At 46.6% G+C, this 13,863-nt stretch overlaps 8 protein-coding genes across 8 annotated transcripts; 2 read left to right on the plus strand and 6 right to left on the minus strand.

Moving 5' to 3' along the window:
- Positions 1 to 356: 356 nt before the first annotated feature.
- Positions 357 to 2,210, minus strand: VTP21DRAFT_301 (uncharacterized protein; the record flags this gene model as incomplete). Its single annotated transcript, XM_069393266.1, has 3 exons — positions 357 to 1,604; positions 1,659 to 1,868; positions 1,959 to 2,210. 3 exons carry the CDS (start codon positions 2,208 to 2,210, stop codon positions 357 to 359), a joined length of 1,710 nt encoding a protein of 569 aa, XP_069256680.1.
- A 170-nt stretch (positions 2,211 to 2,380) lies between these two features.
- On the minus strand, positions 2,381 to 3,125 carry VTP21DRAFT_302 (uncharacterized protein; the record flags this gene model as incomplete). The annotated part of the gene is made up of 2 exons (XM_069393277.1): positions 2,381 to 2,678; positions 2,848 to 3,125. 2 exons carry the CDS (start codon positions 3,123 to 3,125, stop codon positions 2,381 to 2,383), a joined length of 576 nt encoding a protein of 191 aa, XP_069256681.1.
- Positions 3,126 to 3,693: 568 nt separating this feature from the next.
- On the minus strand, positions 3,694 to 6,030 carry VTP21DRAFT_303 (uncharacterized protein; the record flags this gene model as incomplete). The annotated part of the gene is made up of 10 exons (XM_069393288.1): positions 3,694 to 3,803; positions 3,875 to 4,022; positions 4,087 to 4,261; positions 4,332 to 4,681; positions 4,768 to 4,926; positions 5,012 to 5,131; positions 5,220 to 5,594; positions 5,662 to 5,729; positions 5,812 to 5,886; positions 5,940 to 6,030. The coding sequence occupies 10 exons, from the start codon at positions 6,028 to 6,030 to the stop codon at positions 3,694 to 3,696; spliced, it is 1,671 nt and encodes a 556-aa protein (XP_069256682.1).
- A 355-nt stretch (positions 6,031 to 6,385) lies between these two features.
- Positions 6,386 to 6,753, minus strand: VTP21DRAFT_304 (uncharacterized protein; the record flags this gene model as incomplete). The annotated part of the gene is made up of 2 exons (XM_069393299.1): positions 6,386 to 6,519; positions 6,576 to 6,753. The coding sequence occupies 2 exons, from the start codon at positions 6,751 to 6,753 to the stop codon at positions 6,386 to 6,388; spliced, it is 312 nt and encodes a 103-aa protein (XP_069256683.1).
- Positions 6,754 to 8,418: 1,665 nt separating this feature from the next.
- Positions 8,419 to 8,713, plus strand: VTP21DRAFT_305 (uncharacterized protein; the record flags this gene model as incomplete). Its single annotated transcript, XM_069393310.1, has 2 exons — positions 8,419 to 8,543; positions 8,605 to 8,713. The coding sequence occupies 2 exons, from the start codon at positions 8,419 to 8,421 to the stop codon at positions 8,711 to 8,713; spliced, it is 234 nt and encodes a 77-aa protein (XP_069256684.1).
- A 319-nt stretch (positions 8,714 to 9,032) lies between these two features.
- VTP21DRAFT_306 (uncharacterized protein) lies at positions 9,033 to 10,432 on the minus strand (the record flags this gene model as incomplete). Its single annotated transcript, XM_069393321.1, has 8 exons — positions 9,033 to 9,140; positions 9,204 to 9,303; positions 9,385 to 9,553; positions 9,629 to 9,652; positions 9,742 to 9,895; positions 9,965 to 10,131; positions 10,197 to 10,268; positions 10,369 to 10,432. 8 exons carry the CDS (start codon positions 10,430 to 10,432, stop codon positions 9,033 to 9,035), a joined length of 858 nt encoding a protein of 285 aa, XP_069256685.1.
- Positions 10,433 to 10,600: 168 nt separating this feature from the next.
- VTP21DRAFT_307 (uncharacterized protein) lies at positions 10,601 to 12,221 on the plus strand (the record flags this gene model as incomplete). The annotated part of the gene is made up of 4 exons (XM_069393332.1): positions 10,601 to 10,645; positions 10,782 to 10,893; positions 10,966 to 11,183; positions 11,256 to 12,221. The coding sequence occupies 4 exons, from the start codon at positions 10,601 to 10,603 to the stop codon at positions 12,219 to 12,221; spliced, it is 1,341 nt and encodes a 446-aa protein (XP_069256686.1).
- A 300-nt stretch (positions 12,222 to 12,521) lies between these two features.
- On the minus strand, positions 12,522 to 13,758 carry VTP21DRAFT_308 (uncharacterized protein; the record flags this gene model as incomplete). Its single annotated transcript, XM_069393343.1, has 6 exons — positions 12,522 to 12,872; positions 12,961 to 13,079; positions 13,149 to 13,169; positions 13,250 to 13,268; positions 13,328 to 13,421; positions 13,490 to 13,758. 6 exons carry the CDS (start codon positions 13,756 to 13,758, stop codon positions 12,522 to 12,524), a joined length of 873 nt encoding a protein of 290 aa, XP_069256687.1.
- Positions 13,759 to 13,863: the final 105 nt, after the last annotated feature.

Below are 13,863 nucleotides of genomic sequence, written 5' to 3' on the forward strand. Positions count from 1 at the left end.
TACATTTAATACCATACAATTAGTTGCAACTCAACAAGAAGAGCGCCCAAACAAAGCTAAAAAAAAGAAGACAAAAGAGCGTGCAGAAACAATCCTGGAATAAGCAAACCAACAAACATTCAATAAAGAGGGAAATAAGAAAGATGACCTACTATATCCTAAATATTAAAGTAGAAAGTGAAACAAGAAGTCGAAGAGGCCACAAGTAAATAAATCAATCGAAATAAGTTAGATAGTGTCCATAGTGGCAATATAGCGGGGAGTATGAAAACATTTACAGTTCAAAAAAAAAGGTGGATAAAGAACAATCTACATGACACAGGTGTAAAACCTTATTCCTCCGAATGAAACGGATGCTATCTTTTCAAGAGCCCCCACCGCACGAGTATCCGTTCCACCGCCTTCAAGCCCCGGACATTCCCCACCCCTACCACGGTGGGTCGCTTCTCCCCGCTAAACACCCGTCTTGCCACACGCACCACATCCTTCTGCCCCACTGCGTCGATTCGGTCGATGGCCTCCTCGACACTCACGTCTCCAAGCAGCAAGAGTTGACGAGCCAGCTCTTCCACTTGAGCCAACTTGGACTCAAGTCGCATCAGCAATGCGGACTTTAGGCGCGTCTTTGCGCGGGTAAGCTCTTCCAGAGTGACACCACCCAGCATGGGCGCTTGTGTGGCCTCGTCTGCGCATGAACGCTCCGCTTCAGGAGGTGAGGTGGCCACGGGATCGCGTGTGAGGAGGAACAGTTCCCGGGCAACCACCTCCACCGCATGTAAATTGTGGTCGGTGGCACACACCACCCAGACCCCGATTAGCCCTCCGTCGGAATATGCATGGTGGAAGGCGTGACACGACTCTAGCCAAGAATGCCGCATCAGGAGGGAGTATAGCCGGGTATGGACTCCTTTGCCCGGCCCGCCTTCAGAGAAAGTGCCGCCGCCTCCCAACATCAGGTGAATGGCGGCGAGCGGATATGCGTCCGGGTGGGAGGCGGCAGGGGCCTCGAAGGCAATACAGAGGTGAGTGTGGGGTAGATCAGGCTGTGGAATGAGCCGGGTTCCACCCCTGTAGCGAGAAGCCTTGGGCTTTGGAGAAGGGAGCGGAGAAGGAGCGGCCTGAAGAGCAGACGCCTGCAAGGCCGAGCCGGATTCTTTCCCAAAATACTCGCTGACAAGGGACACCAATTCCTCGTGCGGTATTCCTGCCGCGGTGATCACAAGGCGCTCCGGCCGAAACCACTCTTGCATGTATTTTCGCACAACGTCGGGGGTCATTTTGGACAGGTGACCACCCGTGCACACCATCGAGTTGCCCAGCGCCCCTCCCGGGAAAGCGGTCATGTGCACGATCTCCGGCACTAGCGCCTCCATCGTCATTTCTGAGAGCTCGTGTGCGATCGCCTCGCGCTGCTCCTCGACCTCTTCCGGGGTGATAAGCGGGTGTTGAACGACATCGGACAGAAGCGCAAGCGTTTGCCGTATATCCCGCTTGAAAATGGCGGATTGGTACATGATCGATTCCCGGGAAGACGTGCACGTAAAATTGCCTCCAAGCGCCGCAATCTCATCCAGGATCTGCTCGGTGGTGCGGTGTTTTGTGCTCTGAAGCCATGTTAATACAATTCATTCCACGAAGGAAGAGGAAGAGGAATTCACCTTGAATGCCAGTCGGTCCACGATATGGCTTGTTCCCCAGGATTGCTCTGTCTCAAAACGCGAGCCCGCACTCACAAACACTCCGACCGAGGCCATGAGACCCGAAATGTCCGTCTCCATGGTTGCAATGCGCACTCCATTTTCCAACAGGGTCACCTTCGTCATCCCATCTCTAGACAACTTGGTCTTTTTGGACAACAGCCCTCCAAGCTACATATTATTTACATAGGTATAAAAAAGACCTTAGCATTTTGCATTCCCAGTGGGAGGAATCCATGTTTCCACGTTTTTGCAACACACCTTCAATGTTTGATCTCGTCTGCGAATCCACGAGGGCTGCGAGAGAGACTGCTGCTTCAGTGAGAGAGATCGCTGGAGGATTCGTGGACTAGGTGTGGAAGCGGGAGAGCGTGGGGATTGGGAGTGGAAGCCAGAGTGGTGGGTCGTAGTGGTCACCGCGGGAGCATTAACTCTTCCAACCGAAGTCAGCACTGTGCCAGGACTGACCCTGGGAGCAGCTAGTTTGGTGCTAGCCGACTTAGGAAGCAGCATAATGATTCACTTTTAGTCTATGAGTACCCCGCTTTACAATGACATTGAGAAAATGAATAGCATTCCAAAAAAAAGTTTAGAACAGCTCTCAAGTCTTGGGACTGTGACGAAATAAACCAATTCAATTAGGGATGAGATGATTCATAGCCAAGGCCGAGAATTTCAATTCATCAAATTGATCTCATCTGATCCCTCTTAGTAAAATAATAGGCTGGCGTTTTAGGAATGGGTGTGCACAGCCAATTGTAAACCCGCCATGAGGTTACATCGCTACCAGACTTCCCAACTGTGAACAAGTTTGTTGATGAAATTGAAGTCCAAAAGAGATCCTCTTTTGACCCAATGAAATCTTGGGCCATTATCTGATGGTCGCCGAAGATTCTTAACGTTCCCAAGTAGCCACACAGCGCTCTCCAAAATATGCGGACGAATCGCGAATCCTTATCGGAGACAATCCCTTGCGGAAGTCTATGTAGTCAAAATATCGTGTCGAAAAATATTCTGGCCATGGTTGGAATGGTGGCCGTGGTAGGGGTAAGGTGCATCGTTTTCGTCGCCATCGTCCATTTCACTAAGTATTCAACCCGCTCATGGCAGCCGAGTTTTCGTGTTCTCGTGTCTATATGCCTTTAGCGACGTGCTCGATAGTTCCTTTCGTTTCGATTGGTGGTGGCGGCGGATGGACTCTGCTTGCATATTCTGACAGAGTTTCGTGAAATCGCACTGAGGATATGAATAGCTGGGTGGACCTTGTGTGATTCTGGCAGCTTGATTTGTAGGCGACTGGTTATAATTTAATGATAATAAACGCTGCACAGCTATTTGGGAACCAAACTCACGATACTGCATATCGCCTGGTATCAGGCGGGCAGGCTTAAAGAACAAACCGGACGTTAGAACAAATGCTATGCGCATATGTTTCTTTTCGACAGGATGACTAGGGTGGATGCACAGCAAGCAGTACAAGAATATGAAAATTTGGCAAAAAAAGGCCTTAAATACTCAGACGCTCATGTTCAAGCTAGAGAGATGTAAGGAATTGGTTTTTTTGCACTTTGTTTTTCATAACTATAAAGCACAAGTGGACTAACGTCTTGCCTCAGGTAGTTATATTTGTAATGTTTACGTTAGTTTCCATAGTGGCCATTTAGCCCCAACGTGCATCGTGTAAAGAATGAATTTTGAAGTCTATCTATAGTCCTTGGTGTGTAGAGAATATGACCTCACCTGTTAGACCCATTCTTGGTTTGGAATAATCAGAGCTCTGATCCATACAGAAATCCGAGAAATATTGGGTAGCGACAAATTTTCCATTGGAAATTTATTTCGTTAAAACTCGTTATCCAAAAGGCAAAATTAAGAAAAATGCAAAACAAAAAGAAAATGGCAAGGACAAATAGAAAGAGTAAAAACGGTTCAATGTGTAAATACAAGCGAAAGCCCAAGCTCCTAAAAAAGAATTAAAAAGAAAATAGTCTCTACTTCAATATCGGACCTCTTTGCCGGTTCTCCGCTTTTCTTCTTCTCGGACCTCGAACATGATCTGTACCGCAATGAACAGACACGCTGCCGACGAGAACAAAAACAGCAGTCCTACACACAACAGAGGGGTTTATATGCATGAGTAGAGGAACACCTCGAGAGGATATCGAAGCCCTCAATACCGTTTAAGCTCAGGAAAATGCCTCTTAGCATCTCGACCATCCCCTCCAGTCCCACACAGAACCCAACCAGGTTTGCGATCATCATCGTGAGAATATTAAATACAGCGCCCAGTGCGCACAAATGGCGGTAATGTGGCCAGTCGCCCCACTTCAAGGGAGGAGAACAATGTTAAGTAGAAAATCTGCGAAATAGCAGCATGGCTGTGCCTTACCTTCTTCTCCGAAAACACCTTTCGTGCGATTACCTCCGGCAACACGAACAGCGAGATCAGCCAGCCCCAAGCCAAAAGCCGTAGGGATATGTCGTGCCAAAAGGCAACAAAGGTGAACACAAGAACGAGGTTCAAGAGCGCATTTTTGCTTCCGCCCATTGGGATATAAATGTATCTGTCCAGCAAATGGAGATAGATTGAAGAATAAGCAACCGTGATAACGTTCCAAGTCCACCACACACTACCTAATGACCCATCGGTTATAGCTGCGGTGCCAACTCCTCCAGAACGATAGCCCTGAATAGTTGTTGCTCATACACCTGAGCATATTCTCTGGGGCGTCGATCCCGTCTGCCATCGCCCAAAGCCGGAAGAAGCGCCAGGGGAGCAACAGTTTGAGCCAGATGATTTTCAAGTTGAAATAGCCGATCATGCTAAGCTCAAAAGGGCTGTCGCCTTCCCACGCTTTGGTGTCCTTGATAGCCACCACATAAAAGAAGTGCAGGATCAGCTCCATCACAAACAACACTCCAAAGAAGCGTAGAGCATAAATAAGAGTGTCCTTGACGGTGACCTCGGTTGAGGGGTATCGGAGCTAGAGAAGGGGTGGGTGGAGTTGGATAGGAAGAGGGATGGGTATTAGGGGGGATGAGGGTCAGAGTGGACAAGATAGATGCCTACCTGTGAAATGTAGTTATTGAAGGTCAGGATTGGGCCGGCAATGAACAGGGGAATATAGAGAATATAGGCAAGATAGTAGAGATAGTTATAATCGGACTCGTAGCACGGAGCCTCAATGCGGTCACGTTCATTCAAAGGAGCCCCATTTCGATCATCCTTCTAAGCAAAGAATATGCATCATAAGTGAGATGGGAACCAAAAAGGGGGTGAGAGGTGACAAATGCCCGATCCACGAGAAACAAACCTCGAACGACTTTGATGAAATTTTAAAAGACCAGTAGTAGTCCATGTTATATGAGATTAATCGAAGCATAGTAATATTAAACGATATTTGCCAACGCGGCAATAGTCCTTTAAAAGAATCCTATGTAGTCGCAGAAGCGGTTAAAAAAATAAAAAAAACGCCATTATTAGAGAGGAGTTGACGGGCAACCACTCAAAATCAAACCAACCAAGACAGCAAGGCGTTCATCGATCCAGCCGAATTCATACCCATCATACATTTCATTCAAGAAGAGAATCCCAACATTGAATATCCATGTCAATACGGGATTTGCAATGCTGCCCTTGAAAACGCGTCCGATTCCGAAGTTAATCGTGAGAATCGCGAGAATTTTGAGAAGACTGTTGCCGTGGATGCCATAAATAGCAAGAAGAGAGAGCGTCAGGAATAAATAGGCATTGTAGAGGGGGCGCTGGGGGATTTTGGAAGGGGCGGGAAGTAAGAATCTTCGGGCTACATGGCTGATGACGAGGTAGGCACTTGCGAAGAGGAGGAGGAGGTGGAAATTATCGCGGAAGTTGGAGTATTGTGCATCGCTATTGTCCTAGTATGCAATTGAATGAGAAACTAAGTTGCCTAATCAAACGCGATAAACTTTAAAGTTAGCTTACCACTTTGCGATTAAATATCCATCCGTCCTGTAGTTTGTGCTTGTATTTCTCATAATTCGGGTGCGATTCTACAGTTGTAACCATCATTAATCCCGTCTCGATCTCTTCGCCCACTTAATCGAGCAGAGAAGTGTGATGAGTAGTACATACCAACACTCAGGTCATACGTCGTCTTCAGCATGTACGGCACCACGATGACAAACATGACATAGTAGAAGTAAAATTCTATAAAAGGATGAATATGCAATCATAGTTTTTCCAAATTCAATTGTACAAACCAGGTGTTCTCCATAGCGGGGGATTAATCTTTACTTTGCGCTCTTGCGATGATGATGGTGGCTGGGTGATGGGCGAATATTTGGTCGCCATCGTATAGAGGTAAATGAGAGGAGGAGAATGACGACTACTATATTAGTATGAAAATGTCGAGTGAAGACTAGTAGTAGAGAATGGTAGCGTGTGGAAGCTCTCATTTGGTAACCTAGCGAAACCTAAAATCCGTGATTTTTTGCCACCCGAGGGAGCATCAATGTAACTGGATCCGCATTTCTTGTGATAATTTGAGATGGAGAAAGGCAAAGCAAGCTTGTATACGGTAGTTTGAAAATAAACACGTTTTATTCAACATCTTATGATCTGGATTTTATGCTACATATTATGCTACGTATAGATAACTGTCTATACACACACATTGGGCTTATTGTGTTGTCGTCGGTCTGTTACTTCATTGACCTAACTTGCAATATTGGTCCACCTGTTGAACACTGGGATAGTCCTTGGCATGCTTTCCACACGCATTCATACACTGCTCATAAGAGCTTAGGAAACTGGAGTCGTCACAGAAGCATTTGAAAATATCTTAAGGGAAAAAAAATCAAGCTAGTGAAGTTAACCCGCATGATGCAACTATTTACCCTTGTACATCTCTCTGTCATCTTGTTTCTTTACGGCCTCGGGGAAACATTTGCGGACCAGCTGGGATATCCCATGGCAGGTCTCAAACGAACATTCTTCGTCACGTCGTACGTAGGGCGACCCTTGAACGACTGTGGCAGCCAGAATTACGGCAACAATAAGTGTGCGGAAATTCATTACTAGAGATATCTACTTGATCGTTAGGATATGGGTATGAGTTGTTCTGTTTGTTCTTCAAATGATTACGGCTAAATATGTGGTAAGGCGAGCGTGGCTTTATAGCTTTCCCCTCTTGCATATTGTCGGTGTGTTCAACTATTTCATTTGCTTGCGAGGAAAATTCCGCCCGCATCTCTACTTTTCCACGCCACTGCTCTTTTACCATTTCGATATAGCAGTAGGCGACTAAAGATTCTTTTTTTTTTCACTACTGTATTCAACTCTGTCTATTTTTTTTTCTTGGAGTTCAAAGAAAGGTACCGAGGAGGCTATGTTTTTTGCATGTCATGCGAGTGTTCCCTGAGGGACTGACGAAATCGAGGTCTCTCTGTTTCCATAGAATATTCGTTTCGTGTTTTCGAGAAACTCTTTTAATCATGAGTTCATGCGTGCATGGATTAAACGGGAACTTGGCCTTTGACTAAACCTTGGTTAGTAGCCATGACCCTTGGCAGAATTTCTTTCTGCTTGTGGTATAGGTCAGTTCTCTATTTCTTCAAACAACGCCTTGCGAGGTACCTGCAACTTAGTTATTTTTATCAACTCTACTATAGTAAGTATTTTGATTCATTCGTAACGCTAAAAACACACTCTCATCATGAGTCGGTTTCAATTGCGGATTTATTCCTCAAAAAACCTAGGTCTGGGCCAAAAGATTACCTCGAGGCCCGCCTAGGTCAGAGCCGGCCTATCGCCGTGCTTTCTCGCTTTGTTGACGAAGATGTATTTCCTTTCCCCCTAAAGTAAACAAGCTATACCTTTTCTTTCTCCCTTGAAAAGAAAGAGGATAGCTCGTTTTTATGGAAGCTTCTCGAACTCACCCCCTTTCCCTATTCAGGGGACAACACAAGCAAACCTCGCCGATGATTCGGGCCAACTCCATTTACAAACAATATGGGCCGAAACTTTGGAGAAGAAGAGGGGCTTGCCTACACTCTCTCTGAATCTTCAATAAGCGTGAATGTCTAACACCATGTTCGAGCTTCGAAACCTTGAGGCTTAGCAGGGAAAAACAAAAGGAGCTGCAAGTGGTTTGATGACCTAAGACTTGAGAAGAGCAGGCAAGCTGCTCCCTGTGTCAGAGGAAGTGAGGTTGTAATGACCGTGTGAGGAAAGGGGAGGATTTGGGCAAAGGTGCAGAATGCCCTCTCTCTCCTAACCGCTTCGACGCTCGGGGAAACAATCTGGAGATTCCGCGGGCCAACCATAACGCAAAAGAGGCCGCTCGGCTTCGCTTTAGGAAACGCGGTTGGCTAAGGGTTGGCCCGCGCTGCTTGCTTTATTAGAGCGACTTCTTTTGCGGTTGAGCCCGGGCGTGCCTGCATCGTGCGTGGAAGCGGATTCTCTTGCAACCAAGGGGAGGGTTTTACCTTCTTCACACCGAACCTAAGAAATTTCTTTGCCGCTTTATCGATCACGTTTCGGAAGAGTTGGCGAACGGTTTCCCAATGTGGCAAAGTGCCGAAATAAAAAAAACCCTCAGTCGTTACGGCAAAACATATGGTCGTTTCTCTTCTATATAAAACGCTCCCCGAAGGTGAATTGGCTCCTGGCTTTTTGTTAAGCCTTGAAAGCATTTCCCCTCTTTCACAAACACAATCACTCTCATTACAAGCCCTAACTATGAACATGGACTTGCCACCGCGCCGTAAAGAGCTAGCTGTGTTCCAGAAGAGTCCAGACAACCACCCTCGCAACGACGAGGCTCTTAGGGAAATTAACATGCGATGGGCCGCTGACCATAGCGGGTATATACATTCTTTTCTGTTGTTTCCCTCGCCTTCCTTCTAAATGTGTGCATGTATGTAGCTTCCCTCCGCGCAACCAAGAGCGCTCGGTTAGCTTTTCTGACGTTGCATTCGTAAGACACTACGACAGTTGTAGCGGGAGCTACAGTGTACGCATTTCAATACTATAGCGAAAAGGAGGACTGGCCTCCTTGTAGGACTGTTTGGTCTTTCACTCATTTGCATGTTATCCCCGATCACTTTGTAGACTACTAGACCATATTGTATATTCTTTCACAACACCCACTCTCCCCGTGTATTTATAGCTTATTGATTGTGACATTAATGCTTCCACTCATTGAAGAATGTATTTTATTATATACAATAAGTAAAAGAAAAACAAACGGACCTCTACTGAATACCTAAGAATTTCATTGGAACAATATGCGATAATCACACGAAAAAAAAAATTACGAAAGGAAAGAAGGGCTTGAGGGTGTCCCGTGGATTTCACTTTTTCTTTTGTTTCATAAGGGCGGTGCACTCGTTGCAATACCATGAGCCCTTGGGAGGTGCTTTTAATCCCACGCATGGATAGTGGAACCACTCGATTTCACACTGAGAATGAAAGATTAGTCCCTGAAAACGCTTGGCATCGAGAAGAGAAAAAAGATAACTCACATTTTCATTATCACATGCAATCATTTCTCCATATGAGACCTGCTCACAATAACAATAGGTGGGTTCGTTGGGATCAATAGGCATGTCGGTGGCAAGCGCCCTGTAATCAATATCAAATCGAGTGAATAGGCCATAACGAGAATGGAAAAGAGGCAGCTAAAAAAAGGGGGTAGAAACTTACGCCTTTCTTGACTTTTCCTTGCTATTATTAACAGAGTAGTTGTCTTTTCGCCCTGACTTGCTACTTGTCGAGGCGAGGGGCTTCGATGATTTGTCTTTGGAGGTTTTGATGGCTGCACTGCGACCTGTGGTGGGTGGAGGGGTGATGGTATTCTCTTTCAGCTTACGTTCTAATCGTAGAATATATAAATTAGCATCTGAATCTCGTTGAAGAGATGACAGAAAGGCAGATGAAAGATACGCACTCTTACTAGGGGTCGTATCGGCACCTATAAAATATAAAACAAGAAATAAGAGATTGAAAGAAAAACGTAAGCTTCCAGCTTAAAAGGTAAGCATAAAACAATACCGCTTGTACCTCTCTTTTCCCCACGTCTGTCCTTGCCCTCCTTCTTGTCCTTGCTTTCTTGCTGCATCCTATTGGCGGCAGCGGATAAGCGGCTAAAGCCCATCAGCTGCTCATCTTCAAACTTCTGAATGTCATTGTCCAGTCTCTGACAATGCCGATCCACCTATTTCAATGACAGTGATAAGAATTATTAGGCATAAATTACGAGGGCAACCATCAAGAGTGATCTCACAGTATCATAAGTTGATTTAGATAGAGCCACCTTCTCCTCGCCCCGTTTTAGACTCTCATTTAGCCGATCTGAGAGTCTTCGTAATACTTCTATGCGCTCTTTTGGAGACATGCTTTTAACATTATCAATGAAATAGATCGCGTCCTTTGCCACCTCTTCCATCATTTCTGTAAAATTAAAACAGAAATTAGGAAACCAATAACGGACGAACCATTCTCAATTCAAATCTGACCTTGAGCATATCCATCGAGCTCACGCATCAGCGTGAAGTTGCGCTGGAGCTCCAATGGCAACGCTTCAATAGCTAATAGGCAATATGGAAATCAAAGGCGAAAATTATAAAATGTTAATTAGGACCAGGAAAGGTTATGGAATGCGGAGAGGACATCAAGGAATATACGCACTATCTACGTAGTCATCAAGATAAGTTAAGTAATCGAGCGAGCGATTTGTGGCTGCAGGCTTCATGGCTATGAGCTATGAGGAAATAAGGAGGAATAGAGAGGGGCTACGGTGTAAAATTTCTGTTTCTTGTGAAAAGCCACAAGCTGATGTTTAACGGGAACATGAAAAGAAGCCTCCTCCATATTTTCTTCAGTTCTTAGCATTGTTATTTTTATTTAACGTCTGTAAATAATGGCGAAAATAATTGGAGAGCTTGTCGTAGTCGCCTTGAAAGCGGTGCGTATTCTCTTATTGATAATGATACAGGATGAGGAGCATTGCAAGGAACATGCGGCATTAGCGCTTTGAATGCTTCCAAGCACTGTGTACGATAAATCGCCTAATCTGAATCTCCGCTCTCTTCATCGAGTAGAAAAATCTTCCGAATCGAGAGATTATAGGAAAACAAGACCCATACTGTACGTTCCGGATTGGTACGAATGTTCAGCGCACGAAAACAGACAAGCGCGGTGGACAGAAACCAGGTGGGAATATGAGCCCCCTTATTGAATTGGAGCCAGCCATTTCAGCTAAATTGAATTGCTTCCTTTTTACAGAATGGGATGACCAAGTGAATTTCAAGCTCAATGAGGGTGAGACAAAGTTGTTCGTGCAAGTGCTCGATGAGGACCGTAACAAGAGCGATTTGATTGGAGAAGCAAACATCGATTTCTCGCGTGTTTTAAAAGAGGGTGAGCTAGACGATTGGTTCAAGCTTGAATACAATGGCAGATACGCGGGAGAGATCTACATTGAATTCACTTTCTACTCATCGGTAAGTTTGGCCCACAGCTCCCTAATTTTATCCTGGCCACTCACGCCACTATACCACTTCGCCAATGCACAGTCTGCCCCCCCTCCGCCTACCGTCGCTCCTACTCCACCCCCTGTTCCCCATGAGCTGAAAGTTCAGGGCGGTCAAGTGAAGCCTTTGCCCACGCCTCCTCTTCCACAGCGACCGATTGCAACTGGAAAGCCCTCGCAACCGTCTCATCAGTATGGAAATCAGGCGAACTATCAGCGTCCGCCGGGGCACTCTCCTTCTCCCTCTCAGCAACAGCAGCAACGTCCCCCTGCCTCTGCACCTGCCAGCTATCTTCCGCCTCCCTCCCAGCGGCCAAATTATCCGATCACCTCTCCACCGCAGAATTCTAATTTGCAACCACGGCCCCCTTCATCACAGCAGGGCTACCCGCATCCCGCCTATCCTCCACCGTCGCCGCACCAATCACCTTATCCGCCAGCAACCTACCCGCTCTCGAGTTCTGCGCATCCTGCTCCCTCCCCCGCTCCTTCCTACAACACGTATCCGCCTACGCCCGTTACGGGAGGCTATTCTCCTCAGCCGCGCCCGAGTACCCCCGTGCCAACCCCGTCCTTGCTCACACAGCCGCATCGCCCACTCTCCGGGGAGTATCCTCAGCCCTACTCGCCCCAACCACAGGCTTACCCCCCTCCATCCTCTCAAATGCCCTATCCGCCCTCGACGAATGGGCCGGTCCATTTCCCGGTCCCGAACTCGGGCCATGGCGGGATAAGCTTCCCAGAACCAGGCAGCAGTGGAATGTACCCGCCCCAACCTCACGGCGGAGGTATATATCCCAACGACCCCCATTGGAACGCAGCACCCTCGCCCGCAGGATTCCACATGCCGGCCCCATACTCTTCAGGGCCTTCCCCAGCGCCCTACTCTCCGGCACCTGCTCCTGCCCCTTACACGCCTCCTCAACCTTCCTCAGGGTATTCTACTCGCTATCATGGGCCGCCCCCCGCCCGTGTTCCACGGAGAAAGCTCTCCAAAACAGAGTTGTAGGGAAGGTGCTTTTGTGTATTCGATAACGGTTTTTTGTGTTCTATTCTATTTTTATCTTTTTTTTTCTTTATTCTTGGCATGTAAACCGGACTTTAAAGCATTTCCCTCCCACACTCCCCCCCAATTTTTTTTAATCTGTGGAAGTACATGACGTTTTCTTTTTATCTCTCTATTACTCAATAGATTCCATATCATACTCAAAGGGTCTATTTGCATCATGAAGTACTCTCAAGCGCCTCTACGCTGGTTGTCTGAAGAGATCAGGGTGAATTTCGGCGGAAATAAATATTGTAATAGGCTTCATCGCTTCTGCTGCATGGTTGCACCGGCCCAAAGCTCGGGTAATACATCCTCCAAGTCTTTGATGTCTTCGATCTGGAAATGCCCTACGGGGCCTCCCCCTCTCCCCAAGGTTGCCCCTGGTAGAACATGCACAGTGAGCCACCCCAGCCTCATGGCCGCCTCGATGTTCACTCGGGAATCGTCGACGAATATGCATTTCTTGGGGTCTGTCACGCCAGCCTCCTGCATCGCCTCAAGGTAAAATCGGGTTTCGGGTTTACAAGGGATCCCTGGACGGGTATAATCACAGTAAGTGATGCCATCGAATAGGTCGTCGATATTAAGCAGTCTGAGAACGCGCTGTGCGTGCTATTATAGTTTATACATATGGTATTTTAGTCGGAGAAAAATGCACCCCCGATCTCATAAAGTGGAGGAAGTGAATAAAGAAAATTACCGCTAAGCCAGCATTTGTGAAGATCCATTTCTTCATGTGCAAGCGCTGAAGCATCAAGCGGAGGGCGGGGTCAGGCTTGAGGACCTCTTGGAGGGGCAGAGACCCGTCCACGTGTCTATCTATATTTCCAATGGCACGAAGGAGTTATTTCTAAACGCAATAAAGGCAGTGACAGACAGGAGAGCTACCGTAGTCTAAGGGGTCAATTTCTATTAGCGGGAAAGTAGAAGAAAAAAAAGATCGTGTGAGCATTCTGAAAATACGCCTTAGTTAACAATCCATGAATTACTATGGTTTTTAATTAATCCCTGGATATAGTGAGAGAATTAATACAGTGATGTGGAAAATATTGAAAAGTGACATTTACTTTGATGGCGAGTCCGTGCTGTATATAGTATCTCTCCATCAGAACCGCGGCCTCGCCATCCGGAATGCCCAACTTCTTGAAATAGTCTAATATTCTATGTGAGAGTATTAACCATGATTAGTGAGCCAGAAATGAGCAGTGATATTATCCTTGGTCGCTCACTTTTCTTCCATCATTTTATGAATGTTGGCAGATGGGTGGTAGAGCGTGTTATCGCAATCGAAGAAAAAGACGGGCTGCTCGGCGTCTTCTTGCGGAGAGGCTGTCGATCGCGCGAGGGCAGCAACCCATTCCTGAACCGACGGAGTCTGTTCCACACGTTTAATGTTGGTCATGAAGGCGTTGCGCTGCTGCAGAGGAGACGTATATTTGAATGCTAGCTGTAGCGGATGCCGAGAGGGGAGTCGTCGGAGGAATGGCAGAAGATGCATCGAAAATAGTTAAGTAGGGGGGCAACGAGTTGGACAGGAAATTTAAAACTCATTTCTTAAGGGCGGAGTGCCTTTTTTAGATAGGAATACAGGAGATCTTTCCAT

This window comes from Calcarisporiella thermophila (assembly GCF_041956535.1).
Source record: "Calcarisporiella thermophila strain CBS 279.70 unplaced genomic scaffold VTP21scaffold_1, whole genome shotgun sequence".
NCBI classification, from domain to species: Eukaryota; Fungi; Calcarisporiellomycota; class Calcarisporiellomycetes; order Calcarisporiellales; family Calcarisporiellaceae; genus Calcarisporiella; species Calcarisporiella thermophila.